General features: G+C 42.4%; 2 protein-coding genes across 2 annotated transcripts in view; one reads left to right on the forward strand and one right to left on the reverse strand.

The window, feature by feature from the left end:
* The first annotated feature begins 138 nt into the window (after positions 1-138).
* PSMG2 (proteasome assembly chaperone 2) lies at positions 139-7,464 on the forward strand. The gene is made up of 7 exons (XM_056854539.1): positions 139-223; positions 1,816-1,987; positions 2,906-2,964; positions 3,574-3,692; positions 4,454-4,627; positions 5,752-5,869; positions 7,281-7,464. Exons 1-7 carry the CDS (start codon positions 164-166, stop codon positions 7,371-7,373), a joined length of 795 nt encoding a protein of 264 aa, XP_056710517.1. The 5' UTR covers positions 139-163; the 3' UTR covers positions 7,374-7,464.
* Positions 7,465-14,794: 7,330 nt separating this feature from the next.
* PTPN2 (protein tyrosine phosphatase non-receptor type 2) overlaps positions 14,795-20,468 on the reverse strand; it is a 43,779-nt gene continuing 38,105 nt past the window's right edge. Inside the window, exon 10 of the mRNA XM_056854520.1 lies at positions 14,795-15,140. Within this exon, the coding sequence (XP_056710498.1) occupies positions 15,119-15,140 (22 nt within the window). The 3' untranslated portion in view covers positions 14,795-15,118. The remainder of the gene's footprint in view (positions 15,141-20,468) is intronic.

Below are 20,468 nucleotides of genomic sequence, written 5' to 3' on the forward strand. Positions count from 1 at the left end.
AGAAAGGAAGATGGTGACAGGCGCGCCGTCAACAACCTCGACAAGCGTCGCCTTGCGCCGGTGCGCGATAAAGGACCCCTGTGTAAGGGGAAAAGACGCGCCCTTTCTTCCGCCTTTCTAGGATCGCGACCGTTCCTTTCCTCGCCTGTCCATCGTCGCCGGGATGTTCGTTTCCTGCGATGGCTCCGCGCGCCCTGAATTCAAAGGCTGCACGCTCCTGACGGTAATGAACGGTCCTGCCATTCATGCGCCGTCGCAGAATTCTGGTCGTTGCCCGGGCAACGAGCGAGCGGCGCTCTCCGCCACTCTGCCCCGCCCCACACGTGGTGGTCAGTCATTCACTAGACGGGGAGAGGAGGAAGCTCAGTGGCTTGGACACACCAGCCGGATGACCGGGAGTGTGTGCATGGGGGTGGGTGGGGAGATGTCAACTTTTGTAACCGTGACAACGGTTAACCATCACTTTGTGGTCGGATTCTTTACCGGTTGTACTTGGAAGCAAGCTGCACCGAACCTGCTTCTGAGAATGTGCACGTTGGGTTGCTACCTTAGAGAGATGAATTGCTTGGCGTGGAGGGGGAGGGACAATAAAACCGAGTTATTGAAGTTCTGGTCATCTTGAAAGGCCTGGTTTCAAACCTGAGCGGGTCTGTTACAGGCATTTGGTTGTCCCTCAGGGCAGGATAATGTAGATGTGATCTTGACCCTCCTTGCCTTGCGGCTAGAGAATTATTTTTAAGGCTAGTCCTGCTGATGGCTGTCTTACAGGCATCCTCTGTCAAGTGGAAATACTGCGTTAATATAAATAGTCACCTAATATTTTCTCTTACTCCGTCTACTGGAGAAATAAAGTAACCTCACAAGCAGCATTCAGTCGAACGTTCACAGTAGACTTTTAAATACGTAATATGTAAATATATGATTCTCAAACTGATAGTACAGTATAAAAGACAATTATAAACTCTAAACAGATCCAATCTACCCTCTCCATCCTGTGAAACAAGGCCCGTGAGCCGGAGCCGGCCCCTTGAGAGCTCTTATCCAGACCATGTGCCAGCCGAGGCAGCCACCCTGTCCACTCTCAATCTGGGCTGGCGAGGCATGGCTCAGCCCCCACCAAGTGACATTTATGTCATAGCCGGCCCTCATAACAAATTAGTTTGACACCCCTACTGTAGACCTTCTTCGTTTCCCAGATGCACCCTCTCTCAAATGCAAAGAGTGGTGGTGGAAAGATGAATGTGACTAAATCAGGATCAAATCAGGGATGTTATATAGCTGCTTTGATCTTTTGTACAAAAAGTTCAAATCGCTACTCTGCCATGGAAGCTTGTTGGGGTGATGTTGGGCCAGTCACACTTTCTCAGCCTAACGTACCTTACAAGATTGTTGTGAGGATAAAATGGAGAAGGGGAGAATGTGTAAACTGCTTTGGGTTCCAATAGGGAAGAAAAGTGGGATATAAATAAAGTAAATGAATGAATAAACTTCTAAACTCAAGATACTTATCCAAAGAAGGAAATCATTACTTTTGAATATGCAAGTAAATAGTGCCGCATTATTTCTTTGAACGGAAATTAAAAAGCCATTGATCTAGACCTGTGAATTTTATAATGAAGTTCTCAGACTTAACTTATTTGAATTATTATACATTTGATAGTTAGCTATAAACATGTGTATCTTTTGAAACTGCCAATAATTGTCAGTATTAACATCCTTATAATGGAAGTGTTTGATGTCTTATCAAAAAGCAAAATTAGGCTAAGTAAGCTTTTGATATTCTGTCATTCTTATGTGTGTATTATGTCATTCCAGCCAGCTGTATCAGTGGGGAATGTTGGCCAGCTGGCTGCTGATTTAGTCATTTCCACACTTGGGATGACCAAAGTTGGTTACTTTTATACTGATTGCCTTGTGCCAATGGTTGGAAATAATCCATATTGGACATCGGAAGAGAATGCAACAGAACTGTGTACAAATGCTGAGGGTAGGTATTATAAGCATAATTTTTGTCCAGACACTGTTGAGGATTGATTTTGACTGTGATGTCCTTTATTCCCTTATTCAGAGAGGTTGACTTCTTAGAGCCTGTTTAGGAATTTTTCCATGTACAGTTATTCCCAATAAGGGAGTAATACTGTATCTGACCTGGCTTATAGTGGTTGCTTTCTAGCTGCAATTCTTGTGAGTATAGGGACAGTGATGCCACTTAAATGGCCACCAGGAAGTATCAATAACTGGGAATGCATTAGTTCTGACTTGACTCTTTCACATAGTTGTGTCTTTGAAATGCTCAGGTTGCTCTCAAATTTCTAAACTGCTACCTACACTGCCATCCTGCTCAGGTCTGTTGAATGGGGCTTACTCCCAGGAAAATATTATTAGGATTGCACTGTCAATGGGTTGGATCCAACAAACTTTTCCACTCAGTCTCACATGGCTTTTCCCTACAAAGATCCTATGACCCCCATGTAACAATTAGAAAGCAGGTTTCTTGTTTGACTGATTCAAACTTATAACATGCAATAGAAAGGCTTTTAACTATTTTTGACAGGAACTGCACCCAAACCCTACCTGTCTTTAAAATACCTAAAGTCCCTAATGGACTCCCTGCTTAACCAGCAGACCTCTTAACCCTTCTCCCACCAAAATCCCACAACCCTCAACTGTCAGTTGGCCATCAGTTAAACACCTTTTTTTTCTTTTCAACATTCCAGTGTAGTCCACCATTTGAAAATGATTGGCTGAGGCTTTTGGAGAGTGAACCTTGAAACCATCCATTGCACCATGCTTATCTGTTTTGTTGATAATCAGCTTCAACTTCTTGGAATCCTATGCAACATTGTTAATTAAATGTGATTGAATGTGTGCCTTCTTATATTGTTTATGCTATTTCTTTCCATAGTGTATGCAATGCCTTCTAAAGAGCTAGTGGTTCTACAGATCAGATCACCATTCATAAAGGTGTGTATCACCACTGGAAGTATTTGCATTATTATACTTCTTAGTGAAACCAGATATAGATTAATCCCCATATCATAACTTAAGGTGATTATGTGGTTCATAGGTCAGTTTTTATTATCTGTAGATGGGTTGTACTTGTGTTGAAAAACACGTTGATTTAAACTGTCACACTGATTGGTCTATACCTGTTTGGTGGCAGCTTCCCCATGATGATTTCCTATCATGACCTTTGGCTCTGTTTGTGCATGAGTCACCCCCACGTGCACACACTTGTTGTTTGCTCAGTAGTGTGCATTATGCCCATTGGGTTTACTGCTAAGGTAAAACAATACACATATTTTAGGGCCATCCTGTACAATAACTGATGCTGTAATGATGCACTGCAAAAATTCCTGGCTTAGTGGTATACTAGAACAGTTTGTTTTGACAAAATAAGTGGCTGATTGCCATTACTGCTTGCCCAGAATCCTTTAAAATTTTGACAAGGCTTTTTGATACAATGATCTTTCAGTCAAAATATAGAACACATAGCTTGGAGAATAAGTCATATATAATTGAACAATACCAAAGAAATTTCTGATCGTTTGTTTTCCCCCCTTTCATATAAAGAATAAATATAGGCACTTCTGTCGTGTGTTTCTGTCCTGGGTGAAAAGCTACGGCTTTACCAAAGTTGTTCTTTTGTCCAGCAGTCATGCTTACCAGCGAAATGATCATCAACTTCACACGTAGGTCTATGTGCATGGTGTAATTAATGTATATAGGTACTTGATTACTTTTCCCAAAGTGGATCACACTAACAGCCCATTCCTGAAACAACGGCGTAGGGGAACGGTGGGGAAGAGGCACAGCGGCGCCTCTTCCTAAGCCGTTTCGCCTACGCCATTGAAGGGAAAAAAGCCGTAAAAACACCAGTCTAGGCACTGGAAAAATGTGATAAAATTTTCTGTTGCCGAATATAATCAGCTGTTGCCTTTGCATTTGGGGGAAGGGGAATGTTTGTCCTATCATCTAGGCTTTAATGTACTGGGTTTTAGCCTTAACTTCAGTGGCCACATATGCATACTATTCAGCGGGCTGGATCCAGTGATCCATCAGCAGAAGGTGCTGATGTATGTGGATTCTTTCCCTTGTTCCCCCACTCCCCAGCAGCCCTTCTTAAAAGTTGATTCCTGGGATTGGATTTCAGTAGTAATTAAAGTAAGAGATATTTCTGTTTTTAATGAATTCCAGTTACTATGACTTTCCCTTATCTGCGTGCATGTTGCCAGCTACTTAGTAGTGGTAAAATTATGCCTCCTTTTGCCATGTAATGGGGGCTTTGGTGGACTGATATCAAGTACTATGTCAATTAAGCTGCTATTTGCAGTTCTTGTGAGGTAGTGGAACGGCAACCAGAGTTACTAATACAATTAACAAGTCATGGTTTGAAGTCTGTTGCTACTCTACTTTTTGTGTCTTATGCATATGTCTTTGGGTTTCTTGACAGTACCTCACTGCGGTACTTGCTTTCGCCTGCTGTTCAGAAAACAGTTCGAGATCTCATGCAAAAATTGAACTGGAGAGAACTGGAGAAAGTGGCAGCTTTCCCTGAAGTAAATGATGATGAGAAAGTGCTCCACATTCCGGGAGGCGGCATCACAAAGCTGTTGTTTACTGAAAGGTTGGTGAGGAAGTAACTGGTTAATACTGAGATGTGCGTAAAGTAGTAATGGGGAGTTCTGTATTTAATATGAGGTGATTGCCATGTTTCCTCAAGTTACTTTGGCCTGAACTCTCTAGTCTCTGTGAGGTTGGTTTGGTAAAAAACTTTTATCACACTGCTGAATACTAGGGGATTCTTTTCCCCTCTCCATTTCCATGATCAGTCTTAATAGTATTCAAGAAATTGAATAAAGCTTCCCATTCAGTTGACTGGAATGTCTTCATTTCCTCTCAGCTAGCATTTGCGTAACATGTATTGATACTACTTTGCAGCCAAAACTTCAGCATTTCAAACCAGATGTGTATTTGATGTGCTAATTCTAACAGTTCCTACTTGATGAGCTACTCGCTTGGTGTATTCTTCTGGCCTGCCAAACTGGGTGTGTATTTCCGCTTGTGACTCAAAAATAAAGGAGCCTTGGCCTAATAGTTAACTCATTTCAGAACTTTCCTAATTGTCTTCCTGATGTCCAACTAACATTAAAAAAGGTCTCCTTCTCATATGACAAGCTGATACCATCTAGACCCTTTAATGTCAAATACCCTGATACATATTTATGGTCACAGTTCTTATCCTATACCATCATTCTCTCTCTCTTTATCTTTATAACAATTGCAAGAAATTCAGTGACATGCTCAGTGACCTCCGGGGTTTTATCCATCAATAAAAATTTAATACTCTTGTCTACTGAGTTTTTTTGGACTTGTAGATGAGGATTAATTAGTTGTGAACGCTGTTGGGTAAAAAATGGGCAGTGCAAGAGGATATGGTGGACTGAGTCTGGTTCTTTAAGATGACAACTGCAAAACCTTTTTTTGCGTGGCCATCATCTGAGCAATAACACTCCCTGAGGGGGTAGTCTTTGGTTCCTTGGTTGACGAGCAGGGTACAAATGGAATAAAGTCATTGGGTTACTTGTGTCACAGCCAGTGTATCTTGTGAAATGAAAATGCTTCAATAATTAGAATTTTTTCCTTGTTTACTCCTGGAGTCATTATTTTTATATTTACAGTCCAAATTAAATCAATAACACTTATAAGTAAGTGTGCTGGTTAATTACATAGGCTTTATTTTTATTCTAGTTGTTCAGAAGGAATTCAAATGGTGGTTTTGCTGAAATTTTGCTCAGAGGGAGACAACATCCCAGATGCACTGGTTCTTGCTGACTATCTTAATGAATGGCTTCAAGTAACAAACCAAGTAAGTTTTTGTCTTCTAAACTCCAGAAGAAACCTGGTAGGTTTTTACTTTTAGAAATTCAGGCAGTTAATGACAAAGATTGCTCTACTTCGAAATTGAAATATTGCAACTTATAAATGATGTTCTGTAGTTCTTTGTCCTTTTCATTCTAAAGGCAATTAACATATGAACAACAGTCTTATACTGAGTCAAACCCTTGGTTTGTCTGACTCAGTATTGTCTACTCTGACTGACAGCAGCTGTCTAGAATCTCAGGCAAACAAAGGCATTCCCCGCACAGCTGCTGCCTGAGATCCTTTTATTGGGAGATATCAAGAATTGAACCTGGCAGTACCTGTTTTATCTTGAATGTGAAAATGTGGGCAAAACGTGGGGAAATGCAGGGGGAGAGTAAGGCGACCTCTGACTGTCGCAAACGACATGCATAATCCAAACAAAGACCTGAAGTTGTCGGAAGGATGACAGCGAGGGTGCATAAAAGACGGAAGAGAAATTTTGCCTGTAACAGGCAGGAGCCTCTCTTGTTGTCATGCTCACACCTTCCACCTGCCCATTGCTACTCTTGGGTGGAGCATGATCTGAGCCTTCCTGGGTTCAGACGTCTTCAAGCTAACGATGTTGTCATGATGCCGCAATGTGTAGCCCTTAACCGTGGTTTGTGAGAAAGAAACAATCTTCCGTTTGTCAAGGCAGCGTCCTATGGACATTATGACAAAACTGCCGTTCAAGACTTCTAAAGCCAGGAAATCTTTGTTCATGTTCCACGCATGAGTAAAGTAAAAGGGGTGTGTGTGAGAAGGAATGCACAGACACCATAAAAGTCAGGGCTGTGCTTTGAATAGAGACAGATGTGAGTTTGAGCTGGCTGGACATTTTCCGGCATCTTGTTTTTCAGGGAATACCTTCCATATCTGTTTGCATCAGAACCCTTGTGCGTTGCAGAAGATTCTGGGGTATCTTTTACAATGCATGTGAGGAACTGACCCAGCTTCTTAGGCTTCACTGTTGGCTTTCATCAGCTGCATTTATGGCGAGAATCACTGTTGTGGGTTCAGCTGGTTTAAACTTCCTGTTGCTTAAGTTGGTTTAGGGTTTTGCTAGCCACTCTGGTAATTGTTAAATGGAAAAGTGGGATAGAAATTTACTGCAGCTCTGTATCATGTTGAAAATTGGTAGAAATGGGGAAGCAGTCACTAAGAAGAAGTTGTCACCTACCTCTTACTCTCCTTCCCAAGAACATAGTGTGAAAGTTCACTGGCCCAGACCCCAGTCCACAGCTTATGGGTAGTAGAACACAGCTGACTTAACAGTTTTCTAATTGAATTATAGAGGGTCAACAAAGGCTTTTTGTTGGGTTAATGCAATTCTACTAATGCAATACTTTGTTATGACTTTTGTTTTTTGTATTCAGCAGAGTGGAAGTTCTGCTAAATCTTCCAAATGGAAAACACCAAGTTCCTGGAAACTCCTCTTTGGCAGCGGCCTCCCACCTGCGTTGTTTTAGATTCATTTATTTATAGCCAACTTGTACAAAAATTTGAAGTTTTCTGTTTTGATTTTGATATAAGCAGCAATTGCCACTGTGTAACCTTGTATAAAATGTTAACTTCAGTATGTTACAAGGAACACATAAACTATACATACTCAGTGTTTTTCATAAGAACTTTTACTAGCTTCTGGTTTGCCTTTTCTCAAACTATTTAAAACATTTCAGACTTCTAAAAATTATTTAAATAATTTTTCTGCCCTTGGCCAGGCTAGCTTACTTCGCAAAATATTCCACCACCACCATCCATTCATTCATTGGCAGTGTGAGATATTCCCACTCAGCTGCAGCAGCCAGAGCTTCCAGCACAAAAGATAAAGCAGTCTTGACTCTTCTGACATTTCCATAGGGCTAGAACATCTCCTGAATTATTCATCATTGCCATCTGATTATAGATAAATTTTCTTATTGAAACTGAACACTCTGCATCAGTATCCGTCTTTGAGATGTACAGTGGAATATAGAAGAATGTCTACCTAAGTTAAGGAAGCTAAAATATGAAATCTTTGCATGTGTACAAGCTATGGGTTTTATAATCCAACTCGGACAAGAGTTTAGTGGATCCACTATGTTTACTAATTTTCCACTGGAATTGGATGTTTGCATAGGGCTTAATGCATGTTTGCAGAGTGGTAAAACTGCAGTACTGCAGTCCAAACTCTGCTCACGACCTGAGTTCGATCCCAACGGAAGTTGGTTTCAGGTAGCTGGCTCAAGGTTGACTCAGCCTTCCATCGTTCCGAGGTCGGTCAAATGAGTACCCAGCTTGCTGGGGGTAAATGGAAGATGACTGGGGAAGGTACTGGCAAACCACCCCATAAACAAAGTCTGCCTAGAAAACGTCGGGATGTGATGTCACCCCATGGGTCAGGAATGACCCGGGATCTTTACCTTTTTACCTTAATGCGTGTTTATAGGTAAAGAGCGAATTTGACTTGTGTCCTATATCAGCATTAAGCATGTGTGATCTTCATCCTATTTCAGAGGAAGTACAGGTGGCAATTTGGAATGGTTCCCCTTTACGTTTTTAGAGTTTAAATTTAAAATAAAGACATGTTAAAACCTGGGCTGGCCGATAACACATAGTGAAAAGGAGGTGTGGTATCTGGAAAATTCCCGTAAATGCTGGTGCTAGAAATAATGTGGAGAAATAGCAGCAAATTTCCGTGTGTAGTTACAGCCAGCAGGGGACAAGTACACCGGCACATTAAAGAGATGATAGTTAAATGTATATCTTCTTCCGCTGGGATGTATTGCTAAAATGTGGGTGAGTTTAAAAGAAATGGTGCCACAGATTAATCAGGCAGCCAAGTTTTGGGTCGTTCCCCCCCCTTATTTCTAGGAAGAACAGAGGGTAGCTGGCACTTTCTTAGTAGAGGCATTCCTCCTCTTCTGTCAGATAGGAGTGATGACCTCCTATGGGATAGTGCCTGCTATGACCGGTTCATGCATCACTTAGAACTAAAGGCCGTATATCTTCAAAGCTATTCGATTGCAAATGTATGCAGATTTAAGCAATTAAAACTGCAGTTTCTTTGGTCAAATGATACCCCTAGTTAAGCCTTAAAGAGCCCCATGGCTCAGAGTGGTAAACTGTAGTACTGCAGTCAAAAGCTCTGCTCATGACCTGAGTCCGATCTTGACGGAAGTCGGTTTCAGATAGCTGGCTCAAGGTCGATTCAGCCCTCCATCCTTCCGAGATTGGTAAAAAGAGTACCCAGTTACCTGGGGGTAAAGGGAAGATGACTGGGGAAGGCAATGGCAAACCCCCCCGTAAACACAGTCTGCCTAGTAAACAAGATGTGACGTAACCCCATGGGTCAGGAATGACCCGGTGTTTGCACAGGGGACTACCTTTACCTTTTTTAGTTATGCCTTGCCTATATTTTGATAGCTCAAAATTCAGAGGCGAGTCAGCCTCTCACAATGCAATCCTAAGGAGAATTACTCCAGTCTTAGCGCTTTCATTTCAATGGGCTTAGACTGGAGTAGCTCTACATAGGAGTGCACTGTTAATATTGCAGACGGAATTACATCTGCTTTGAGCAGCTTTAATGATTGTGCTGTTCATAATTTTTTTCCCACCAGTACCTCATGTCTGTTGGGGAGGATCCGCTATGTATGTCTGATGAGGTAGCCTCTAATCCATGGAAGCTTATGCTGGAATGAAAACGTATTAATGTTCAAGCTACAACATGAGTTTTATTTTAGCAGTGGAAAAACTGCCCTAACAAGATCGCCTAGAGGAGACGTAGACTCTTCTGTAGAAGTGGTAGCATAGTCAGTACGCACTCTTCATATATCCAGTTGAGTACAAGAGAATATAGATGCTAAAACCTTTCATTGCTTTGAAAATTCTTAAGACTAGAACGACCATGGAGGTGGAAATGGGTGCATTGTACTCCTGTACAGTGTATAAATACATTTAGCGTGCCTGCGACTTCAAACATTGGGTGCTATAGTGCAGTGCCACACATCTGCATAAGACGTTCGAGTTACCATTTCATCATTTTGGCAAGAAGGAAAGCGAAGACTGAGGTGATGGCGATTTCCCCATAGTCTAGTTTCCCTGGCTGTCCCCAGGGCTCTGAGCCTCACTCCTTTTAACAGCATCTGCCTTCCCCTGTCTCAGTACTTCATCTTAAACCGCAGCACCAAAGGTGAGTCTGCTATGTTTTCTAAATCTGGAGTAGTGCTGTCCAAATTTTGTCAATTTTACATGAAGGCAGATTCAACTTTAAGGGTTGATTTCTAAGGGGCAGTGACAGGATACTAACTTTCACAGAAAATCTCTTCCCTTGCATGACACATTTGCCAGCAGCAACCTAGAGCTTAGCAGTTTGTTTATTTACTTCATTTATACCTTGCCTTTCTTCCCAATGGGAATAGTGTCCTTAACAGCAACCCTGTGTGGTAGGTCAGGCTGAGAATATGTGACTGGCCCAAGGTCACCCAGCAGGCTTTCATGGCAGAGTGGGGGTTCGAACCTGGGTCTCCCAGAACTTAGTCTGACACTCTAACCGCTACAAGCACACTGCCATCAGGTGATTATTTGCAGATCCAGCTTTAAAAGACAAAAGTAAATTATGTAGCCAGCACGTATTTCTTGAGGAGGGGAAGAAACAGGCAGAATGCCAGGTGGTAGACTCGAGTTAATTATGAATGCTAACTGCCATAGCTCTGACTTTAGTCACAACCTCCAGAACTTCTATATTATCTGTTGGGCTGTGCAACTTTTACTTCACCTACCTCTCTGAACATATGAGGGGTACTCCTTGCTGACACCCAAATATAACCTTGTGGGGTTGGATTGAGCAATCCATCAGCAGAATGTAATGGCCGTCATGGATCATTCCCCTTCCCCACAGTAGCCATTTCCAACCTCAGGAAAGTTGATTTCTGGAACCACTGTGGAATAACAGCTGATTGGACAGAGGGCAAAGGGCGTGAAATCACCCTTCCTGCTGCTTCCTGCAGTGCATCTTCACTGATAGAACAGGGAGGGAGCATCTGTTCTCCTTCTTCATGGCAGCCTGCTGACTCATATGGCTGTTATTCCATGCCGGTCCTGCAAGCTACAGGAATCAGCTTTGCTGGGCTCAGAATGTCTGAGGGAGGAGAGGTGAAAGTGGGAAAGAATCAGGATCTGTGCAGCAATAGACTGCTGGATCCCACCCTCGGTGTGCATATGTAATAGTATCCAAATAAATGTATGCTTGTTGCTTAGTAACAAAACCCTTTACCTTCCTAATGAAAAAAATTAAGTTACTGGTAGTTAGCAAAACACAAAGCCACTGGCATACGATAAAACAGATTCAAAAATGGAATGGAAAATACTCGCCATTAGCGATTATTATTTTTCCAGTTCTTGTTGACACAGTAGGAGCTGCAGTCTATTGTTAGATCCAACCTTAATTAGTTATTACATCACAGTAGGAAGCTTTCTGCCTCTTGGTTATGCAAAAAAAGTCTAACTTGTACATTTTTACTCTCCTAGAGGCCATGAAAGGTTAAGACACTTAATTTGTACTACAACCTTGGCTGTGGCTCTGGTAGAGCATCTGCTTGGCATGCAGAAGGTCCCAGGTTCAATCCCCGGCATCGGCAGTTAATGGGACTAGGAAAGTAGGTGATGTGAAAGACCTCTGTCTGAGACCATGGAGAGCCGCTGCCAGTCTGAGTAGACAATACTGACTTTGATGGACCAAGGGTCTGATTCAGTATAAGGCAGCTTCATGTGTTCATCCTTGACTGAGGTGATCAGTTGGAGATGTCAAGCTAGAACTGATGGTTAGAATTGCATCATTTTGCCAGTCCTCCTCCCTTGCGAGGTTTTGTTTGTATTATAATTAACATGAGCAGTTTGTGTAGATTTTCCCTCCAGACTACAAGGTTTGGATGGAAGTACTTTCCTTTGCTTGTTAAAAGTGTACACTCTGGGGACCACTTTAGATACCTTGTTCTGAGAGACTAGTTCCTTAAAATACAAGGTTCCAAGGAAATGCCCATTTAGATGACTGAAAGAAGGGGGAGCATATTTAAACACACCCAAAAAAGGGCAAAACTGATTTCAGAATTTCTCCCAAGTTACTGTGATAAGCTTGTTACCAGCTGGTTAAGTGACAAGTTCAGCAATAGCATCATGACATGTTTATTAGTGTTTACTAATGTGTCTTGTTTTACTCTGCCTACAAACTAGCCACAATTCCACTTGTATCAATATACTTATTTCTTAATGTGACCCCATTTGGGGATACTTAAATCCAGAGACTGGGGCCATGCGCAGACAAGACAGATCTTCCTGCAAACCCAAAAAAGCCCCTGGTTTGCAGAAAAAAATGAAATCTAAAAAAAGATGATAAATTAGGCCGCTGAAATAATAGGAGTGTCGCTTTAACAGACAAATGCCCTAATAGTGGCCATTGTGGGGTTTGCTTGGCAGACACACTAGCATTGCCAGCCTTTAAGCCATGGTTTCTGTCATAAAAAGGCAGAGGAGAGGAGGGCACTTTCCACGGAGATGATTCAATGAGCCAGGCCCACCACCAACAGTTAAGTGACTTGCCACCACCCAGCTTGCATTACTCAGTCAGGCCTGGCTGCTTGCTGCTGTTCGACAGTGTGGTTTAGTATCTACAGGTTCAGAGAAGGATCTGAGAGAGCCAGGTTTGAACCACCATGCTCCCCAGGAAGCTCACTGACTGACCTGGAACCAGTCACACATTCTCAGCTTAACCAACCTCACAGGGTTTTGTGAGAATAAAATGCAGGAGAGGAGAATGATGTAAAAGTGAATAAATATAGCTGAAGATGGGGGGGCAGATAAAAGGTTGGTTGGTTGGAAGGAGAAAAGGAAGTTTGGAAAAATAAGGATATGGCAGCTGCCAGGAGGGAAAAAGGAAATAGTGTGGGGAGGGGATAATACAGGGGGAAACAACTCCTTGCAGGTTCCCCACTGTGCAGATGGGCCTGGCATGGTGGCCAGTGCTGGGCCTGACTGGTGACCAGCTTCACAACTGGGCCCAGTACAGCACCAAGAACCACAGTTTCCTCAGGGAGAGGCTGCCAGGGGAGAAGGCTGAATATAGGGGGCTAGATAAAGGTAGGTTGATTTGGTGGGAAGCAGAGAGGGAAGCAGGAAACAGGGAGAGGCCAGTGTGGTGTAGTGGAGCTAAGGTGTTGGACTAGGATCTGGGAAACCCAGGTTTAAATCCCCAGTCGTGCCATGGAAGCTTGCTGGGTGACCTTGAGCCAGTCACACACTGTCAGGCTCAACCCTGTTGAGTATTTAGATGGAAGGCCTCCAAGGAATACCAAAGGCGTGATGTGGAAGCACACAATGGCAAACCACCTCTGAATGTCTCGCCTTGAGAAACCTAAGGGGTTGCCATAAGTCAGCTGTGACTTGGCGGCAAAAAGAAAACGAGCTTACAGGGATGGGAAAGAGGGAAGGAAAGGCATCAACAGAAGCAGGGAGTTTTTAACTATGGCCAGGATTACAGTTAGTAGGCTTAATTAGTATGAAGGTACAGAGGAACAGATTGTCCACTGGTCCAAGCAGCTAAAAACTTTGATAGATTTCTCACAGGGAGTTGAGCCAGAAAAGTATTGGCACTTCTTCCTCAAACTTCAGCAAGAGATTACAGTTCACACGGAAGAAAATGCAGTGTGATTTTGATAGCATCTCCTACATAGCTTTGCTGGATTTACTCTGCACAACTCTGAGGTTGCCTTTATGGAGCAATTTTATGTATCCTATTTTAACATTTAACGTATCCTCGTGCATATTAAGTTGGGCGAACTACAAAATGTTGAATGCTCAACAAGCCTGGAGCAACAGTAAAAAAAAAAAGAGCTATAGTAGATTTAAGCTGAATATCAGGTCCTTTTCATAAGAACTAACAAGGCTGCTTCTTTTTTTGTCAGACACTATAAATATGCTGTTTACCAGCACAAATCTACAGCTGGGGTAGGCGCTTGAATTACCCCAATCTAAGTCTGCATAATTACAAGCCCAAGGAAGATGCCCACTTCCCTTTTTTCTTCAAAAATGTGTTAATTTGCTAACAGTCAAATATAATTAGGAAGCAAGCTGCTCATTACTTTTAACAGGTAGAATTAAACAAGCTTTAGATTTCCATCTGCCTTATAACTCTGTCCAGCTTCACCAGAAGATGAATTTTGGCTTGGGCCTAACAACTGCCATGGTTTTTAAGGGACATTCTTAGATTAAGGCTTCAGTAACTGCACTGCTTTTATCATACACGGAAACACCCCACTTTTTTCTCCTTGCTGAAGGCTTTTGACACCATGTCCACTAGGTTCATAAGTATACCTAACTTGCCTTAAGTTACTTGAAAAACGTGTAGGTGGTTAGAAATAAGAATAACAGGCTTTTAACCTGTGAATCCTGCAAAATTCTGAAGTTGTATGCTCATTTTGCACTCTGAACAGGAAGAAGAGTTGGTTTTTACATGCCGACTTTCTCTAACAATTAAGGAAGTATCAAACTGGCTTACAATCACCTTCCCTTCCCCACCACAGACACCCTGTGAGGTAGGTGGGGCTGTGAGAGCTGTGACTAGCCCAAGGCCACCCAGCTGGTTTCATGTGTAGTAGGGAAACCAACCCGGTTCACCAGATTAGAGTCCGCCACTCATGTGGAGGAGTGGGGAATCAAACCCGGTTCTCCAGATTCGAGTCCACTGTTCCAAACCACTACACCACACAGGAAACCATACTCTTACATAAGAGCATGGTCAAGTAAATGCACGAAGAATGACTTTTCTCCCCTGTGCAGTTTGCATCAGTAAATAACTGCAATTTCTCAATGACCCGTTTGTGAGGTAGGGGAAAACACACACACAAACCAACCAAAGTCCATTTAAAAAAATATTTAATGCTGCCAAGTATAAAAAATACAATAAGAATGGCAGTAACAAAGTATCTTCTAATGTGATCTCTTACATCTCTACAATTAATACAAGCATAAAACAATTAAGACAATTTTTTTTTTTTTGCAACGTCTCTTGCTGGTGGTATACATCATTCCCTGGTTGGTGTTTACGTTGTAAACAGATATTTGTGAGGCCACCTGGGTATTGCTCAGACCTCACTTTTGTTCTTGGCGAGGGGTCATGTCCTGCTTTGCATGCCAATAGTATGCAATTTATAGCTGCAGAATATTCACAAGTCTTGGAGAGTTAGGTGTCCGTCATTCTCTGCCTACAGACACACAACGCAAAAAAGTCACAGGTTCAGTACAGTCAGAAGTATCAACACTCAGGTTTTAAAGTTTCACTTGGATGCAAGACTTAGGAAAAGAATGTCAAATGAAGGACATATTCTTAATAAGCAGTTACTAGCCAAAATTGTGGGTGCGCCTGCACACCTCACTCCTTGCCACATACATACAAATGCCCTTAAACTAATAGTTATGAAAGGTATTAAGATATCAGCATTCATTGATGTCTTGCTTTTGACTGAATCAAGGACCAATAGAACAATCAGATGACAGCTTCTCTTATCCTATTGTCACAAACCCGGAATATAGGAATTAAGTTCTTCTCTTTGTACAACAGACATGTAAGCCATAGTTCATTTAAAAGGGGTGGGGGAGACTGTGTAATGGATGATGCAACGTTGCATTTCATACCACTTGCATGAGTGAAATAAAGCACAGGACCCAACCCAGAGTAACAAAAGAAACAAAGAACAATTACACTGATATTTGACAATGTATGCAAGAAAGTGTTTAAACCTTTAGTATTTTGGTATTCTATGAATAAGTAATGTATTTTGAGTAAATTTTACCAAAAATTGAAAAAAATTATTCTATTAAACCAGTGGTTCTCAAACCTTTTTGCTCAATTCTCCCCTTTCACCATTGTTCTGAATATAATTCCCCCCTTCCCACTCTAACTCAAAATTAAAAACAAACTACAATTTTACAGATTGTACATAATCTACAAGACATCACACTTTGCTGAATAGTGTTCCCAATTCCCCATCCCCGAACCCTAAAATTCCTCCCCAGGAGGGAATTCCCCCCTTGTTGAGAACCCACGTATTAAACCATGAGTTTTGTTAGGCTGAAAAGGCCAGACACTTAACCCAACACCTGTTTGGAAGTTTGCTATTAATTTACACAAGGCTCCCAACCCTATCTTAGGAAGTCGGGCAGGCAACGTGTAAGGGGGATGGTTATAACAACAAACGGCAGGGTGCTTAGTTTCTGCAGATTCCAGGGATGGGAGATGACTGCAAAGGCAACCCAAGCCTGAAGGCTTCATTGGCTATTTCTTTCATTTACACTCTGCCTTTCTCCCCAAAGGGAGCCCAAAGCAGCATACATCATTCTCCTCCCCTCCAATTCATCCTCCCAACAACTCCATGAGGCAGGTTAGACTAAGAGTGCGCGGCTAGCCCAAGGTCACCGAGCCAGCTTCCATGGCAGTCGGTGTCTTCCAGATCCTAATCTGACACTAACCACATACCACACAGGCTCTATTGAGGGGGCAGAGTCAGAACTATCCATGAAACAACTAAGAACCACCAACAGAGGTGCAAATCCCCCAAACTTGGTGACAGTGTGAACCAAGAATTCTGGTTTTATAGCGGTCACTCGAATCCCCACAAGAACATGAAAGGCCATTCTGGATCAGACCAAGGCCCATCAAGTCCAGCAGTCTGTTCACAGTGGCCAACCAGGTGCCTCTAGGAAGCCCACAAACAAGACGGCTGCAGCAGCATTATCCTGCCTGTGTTCCAAAGCACCCAATATAATAGGCACGCTCCTCTGATACTAGAAAGACCCAATATGTTAATCAGTCCTGCTCTAACTTGCATAGTACTTTTCAATAGGCTTCTAACAGAGCAATTTAAGCATGTACACTAACTACAAATTGACCTATGCAACAATGGCTCTCAAGGCTCCACTTTTCAGAGAAACTGATTTTGTTCCGTGAACATTATAGCTTGCATTAATTCATTAATGAAAACCGCACAGCAACTACTTTTTGGAAGGCTCATTCAAATTTGGTAGCCATCCAGTCACAGCGTTTCTTTGAACTCCCATCTGTGAAACTGATTTATACTTTTGGGTTTTGTATGTAATAAATAGATTTAATAAAAACGGGAAATACTAAGCAGTAAGGATGAGATCATAAGGCTCACGACAACACAGCCATACTAAACAGAAGACTTCCTGGTTTGGTGCAAGGGAGCAAATGAGCATTATTCTGATCTCCAAGTGCAAGAAACATGTTACTCATACTTGACAGGGCTAGGGAAATCTACCAGGTTGTCAACTGACACTGGTAGATGAGTGCGCTCAAGATTTCAAACCTGATTAAAGAGAGGTTCAAACTTGAAAGTCTTGATCAGCTCACGTAGAGAAGACAGCTTGGAGCCTAACCTTTTTACCACTTGATTTTTTTGCCAGTCCCCCTCCACTTCAACTCCCATTTTGCTGGGGTCCGTAATTTTAGGATACAAAGATGAATGCAGTGAGAGGGGAGAAATTGCCATTTATATAGTGCAGCTCCACTCATTCCTGCATAGGATCCAAGCCTCAACAAAACCTGTTTCATTTTCTGCTGTGATTTGATTCCTATGATACACACATTCCGATCAGTCTTAACCAAGCAGCACTAATTTTATTAAACATTTCTGTTTCTTGCCTCATTAAATCAAATACAGCATAGCATTTGAGGGCACACATCCAAACTGAGATATGAGTCATCCAAAAGATGACTCTTTATAGCATAAAGACTGTTTGCTATATTTATCAAGGCCGAATTTTTTAAAAAACAGTTCAGCCTGTATCTTTATTAATGACTTTAAATAAGCAAGTCCATTCACTGAGCAAACAGGTATCTCAGCTGAACAAGGGGATCAATCTGTCCAGATCATTCAAAGAAAGAAAAAGGTCTTCACCAGACCTTAGCAACCGAAAAGCCAGAACACAAAGGAAGCTAGCCAACCAAGGAGGAGATGAAAACAGCATTTCAGCAAAACAGTAATCAGTTTCATCTGAAATTATTTTATTCATGTACAGGCTTAAAGGCACTAATTTTCCACTTCAATACACTCCCAATAGTTTGGCGCTACCCATTTTGCTAGAAGTGGAAAAGTTAAGACATTTAGAACACCTACCCCATTAGTTTAGCCTCAAAATAAAAGCGGTTTAAATTTTGTAGCCCCTTGGTTCGGAAGCTGAGACAGCCTGATCACTAATCAAAGCCAGCCAGCTACCCACACCCCAAGAACAAAGGGCCGAATAACCTCTACACGGAACATTACTTGTATACAGAGTATGATACGAGGAGCTATAATGCACAGATGTTCCACTAACAGAAGAGGAAGAAGACCCAACTGTCCACTTCACTGCAGCTCCTCCGGACACGCAAGACTTTCGGTCTGTGACAGTGCCCTGCTGTTTGGCAGTGCCTTTTTTCAGGTCACAGGTGGCTGTTAGGAGAAGGACCACTCCTGCCAGCAGAATACCCACAGAATAATTTTAGTTCTAGCTGATGAAATTCTCGTGGGGTTAAATCCAAAGGACCGCTCACCAAATGGCCTTTCCCTGACTCCCTGGTTCAGCCCACCATGATCATCTGAACGCTGCTTCTTGGGTCAGGCAACTCTCAGGGACAGTGTTGTGTGCATTATGGGTATTTGTACTGGGGATGGAGCACAGGCCTCTTCTGCTAGTAGAAGTCGTCTTTGGGTCTCACAAGTTGCAAGCAATATAATGATCCAACCAACAATGGACCTACTATTATTCCCAAACAGGCCAGTGGCCAGGGATGAAGAGAGAAGGAAAGAAATTCTTTTCAGTTGTCTTTCAAACTCAATTTCTTCTTTTCCTTTTAAAAAAATCCTGTATTGTAGCTACCGTGTTTCCCCGAAAATAAGACACTGTCTTATATTTATTTTTCCTCAAGAAGACACACTATGGCTTATTTTCAGGGGATGTCTTATTCCGAAGGAATCAGAACTGTCCTCCCTCTCGGCTCCCGTTCTCCCCTTACCACCCCCTTCCGGTCCCGCCCCCAGAGGCCCAGGCACGCTGGTTGCCGGGCCTTTGAAGTGGCCGCAGGAGACTGCATCTGCTTAGCTGGGCTCCTCCTGCCTTCCCCGCCCCCAGAGGCCTGGGCACGCTGGTTGCAGAGCCTTTGAAGCGGCTGCGGGAGACCGCCTCTGCTGAGCTGGGCTCCTCCTGGTCTTTTCCACCCCAGCCCCGGGCGCGCTGGTTGCCGGGCCTTTGAAGCAGCCGCGGGAGACTGCATCTGCTCAGCTGGGCTCCTCCTGGTCTTCTCCACACCAGCCCCAGGGTGCCTTATTTTCGGGGTATGGCTTATATCAAGCAAATGCTTAGAAATGCTGCTACGGCTTATTTTATGGGTATGTCTTATTTTCGGGGAAACACGGTATGTGCTTTTTTTGATGTGGCTTTCAGAAATATGAACAAATCTGTAATGTGCTGCCTACATCCAATATGAAGCATACATTTTCAATGTTGCAATGAATAGGACTCAAGTCAAATTAATGAGAGACACAAAAAAAGTTTTCACATTTAATGGAATGTTTAAACTTTGACATAAACTATTAGCTTCCAACAGCAGCTGAAATTAACACAATTTCCCCTCAAAATAGTTTTGAGATAGGGGACCAAGCTCCCAGAAGTCTTATAAAAATGTAACATTTTCAAGTCTTTTTGTTTTTAAATAAAGTAAATGTTAACTACAAGCATAAATACATGAATGCAACTTACAGAGTAGAAACTGAGAAGTAGCCCTAGCTCTTGACATCAAATCTCAATGGGGCTATTTACTAATCATTACATTAAGAATGGTGACATCTTGATGAAGGCCAGTGAATTTCTAAGTCACTCCTGAAAGGACGGGGGGGATGGATGCACTGTTAACTGCTTTAATGCATACTTTGTTTGGGTCAGTGAAATTTGTACAAACCTGGCTTTTAAAAATACAGTTATCTACAAAAAGTATGATTAAATATAGAGTTATAAAATGTATTTATGCTAAGTTTGGATCATATAAATGCTTATTAGCATATTACATACACATCACTGTAATTGCTTTGCATTCATAGTATGACACCACACCATTTATTGCTTATACCAGATATGTGAGCCGGCAGAACACTGCAGCGCTCTGCAGAACTCAGCATCTACCTTAGATCTAGTAGAGAATCATTTTAAGTAATATATACATACTTGCTGAAAATGTGTTTTAGATTACCTAATAAGAGTGCACAGCTTTATTCCAGGTGGCAATCTGGTTTCAGAAGTACCTGCAATGAAAAGTCCTGAGACGGTGGTTTGTGATCCGTTTAACCACTCACTGCACCATACCACGTTAATGCACTGATCTTAGATGTGGGAATTTGATGCTGCAAGTCATACCCCCCCACTGGTGTATTAGCAGTGCACTTGGTCTGCAAACTATGGCTGCTGTCCTGCAGCCAGTAAACATGTGTGGGACTGAAGCATACATTAAGGAGCACGGGGTTGCAACCTAGAGCATACAC

This window comes from Euleptes europaea, chromosome 8, assembly GCF_029931775.1.
Source record: "Euleptes europaea isolate rEulEur1 chromosome 8, rEulEur1.hap1, whole genome shotgun sequence".
In the NCBI taxonomy this organism is placed as follows: domain Eukaryota; kingdom Metazoa; phylum Chordata; class Lepidosauria; order Squamata; family Sphaerodactylidae; genus Euleptes; species Euleptes europaea.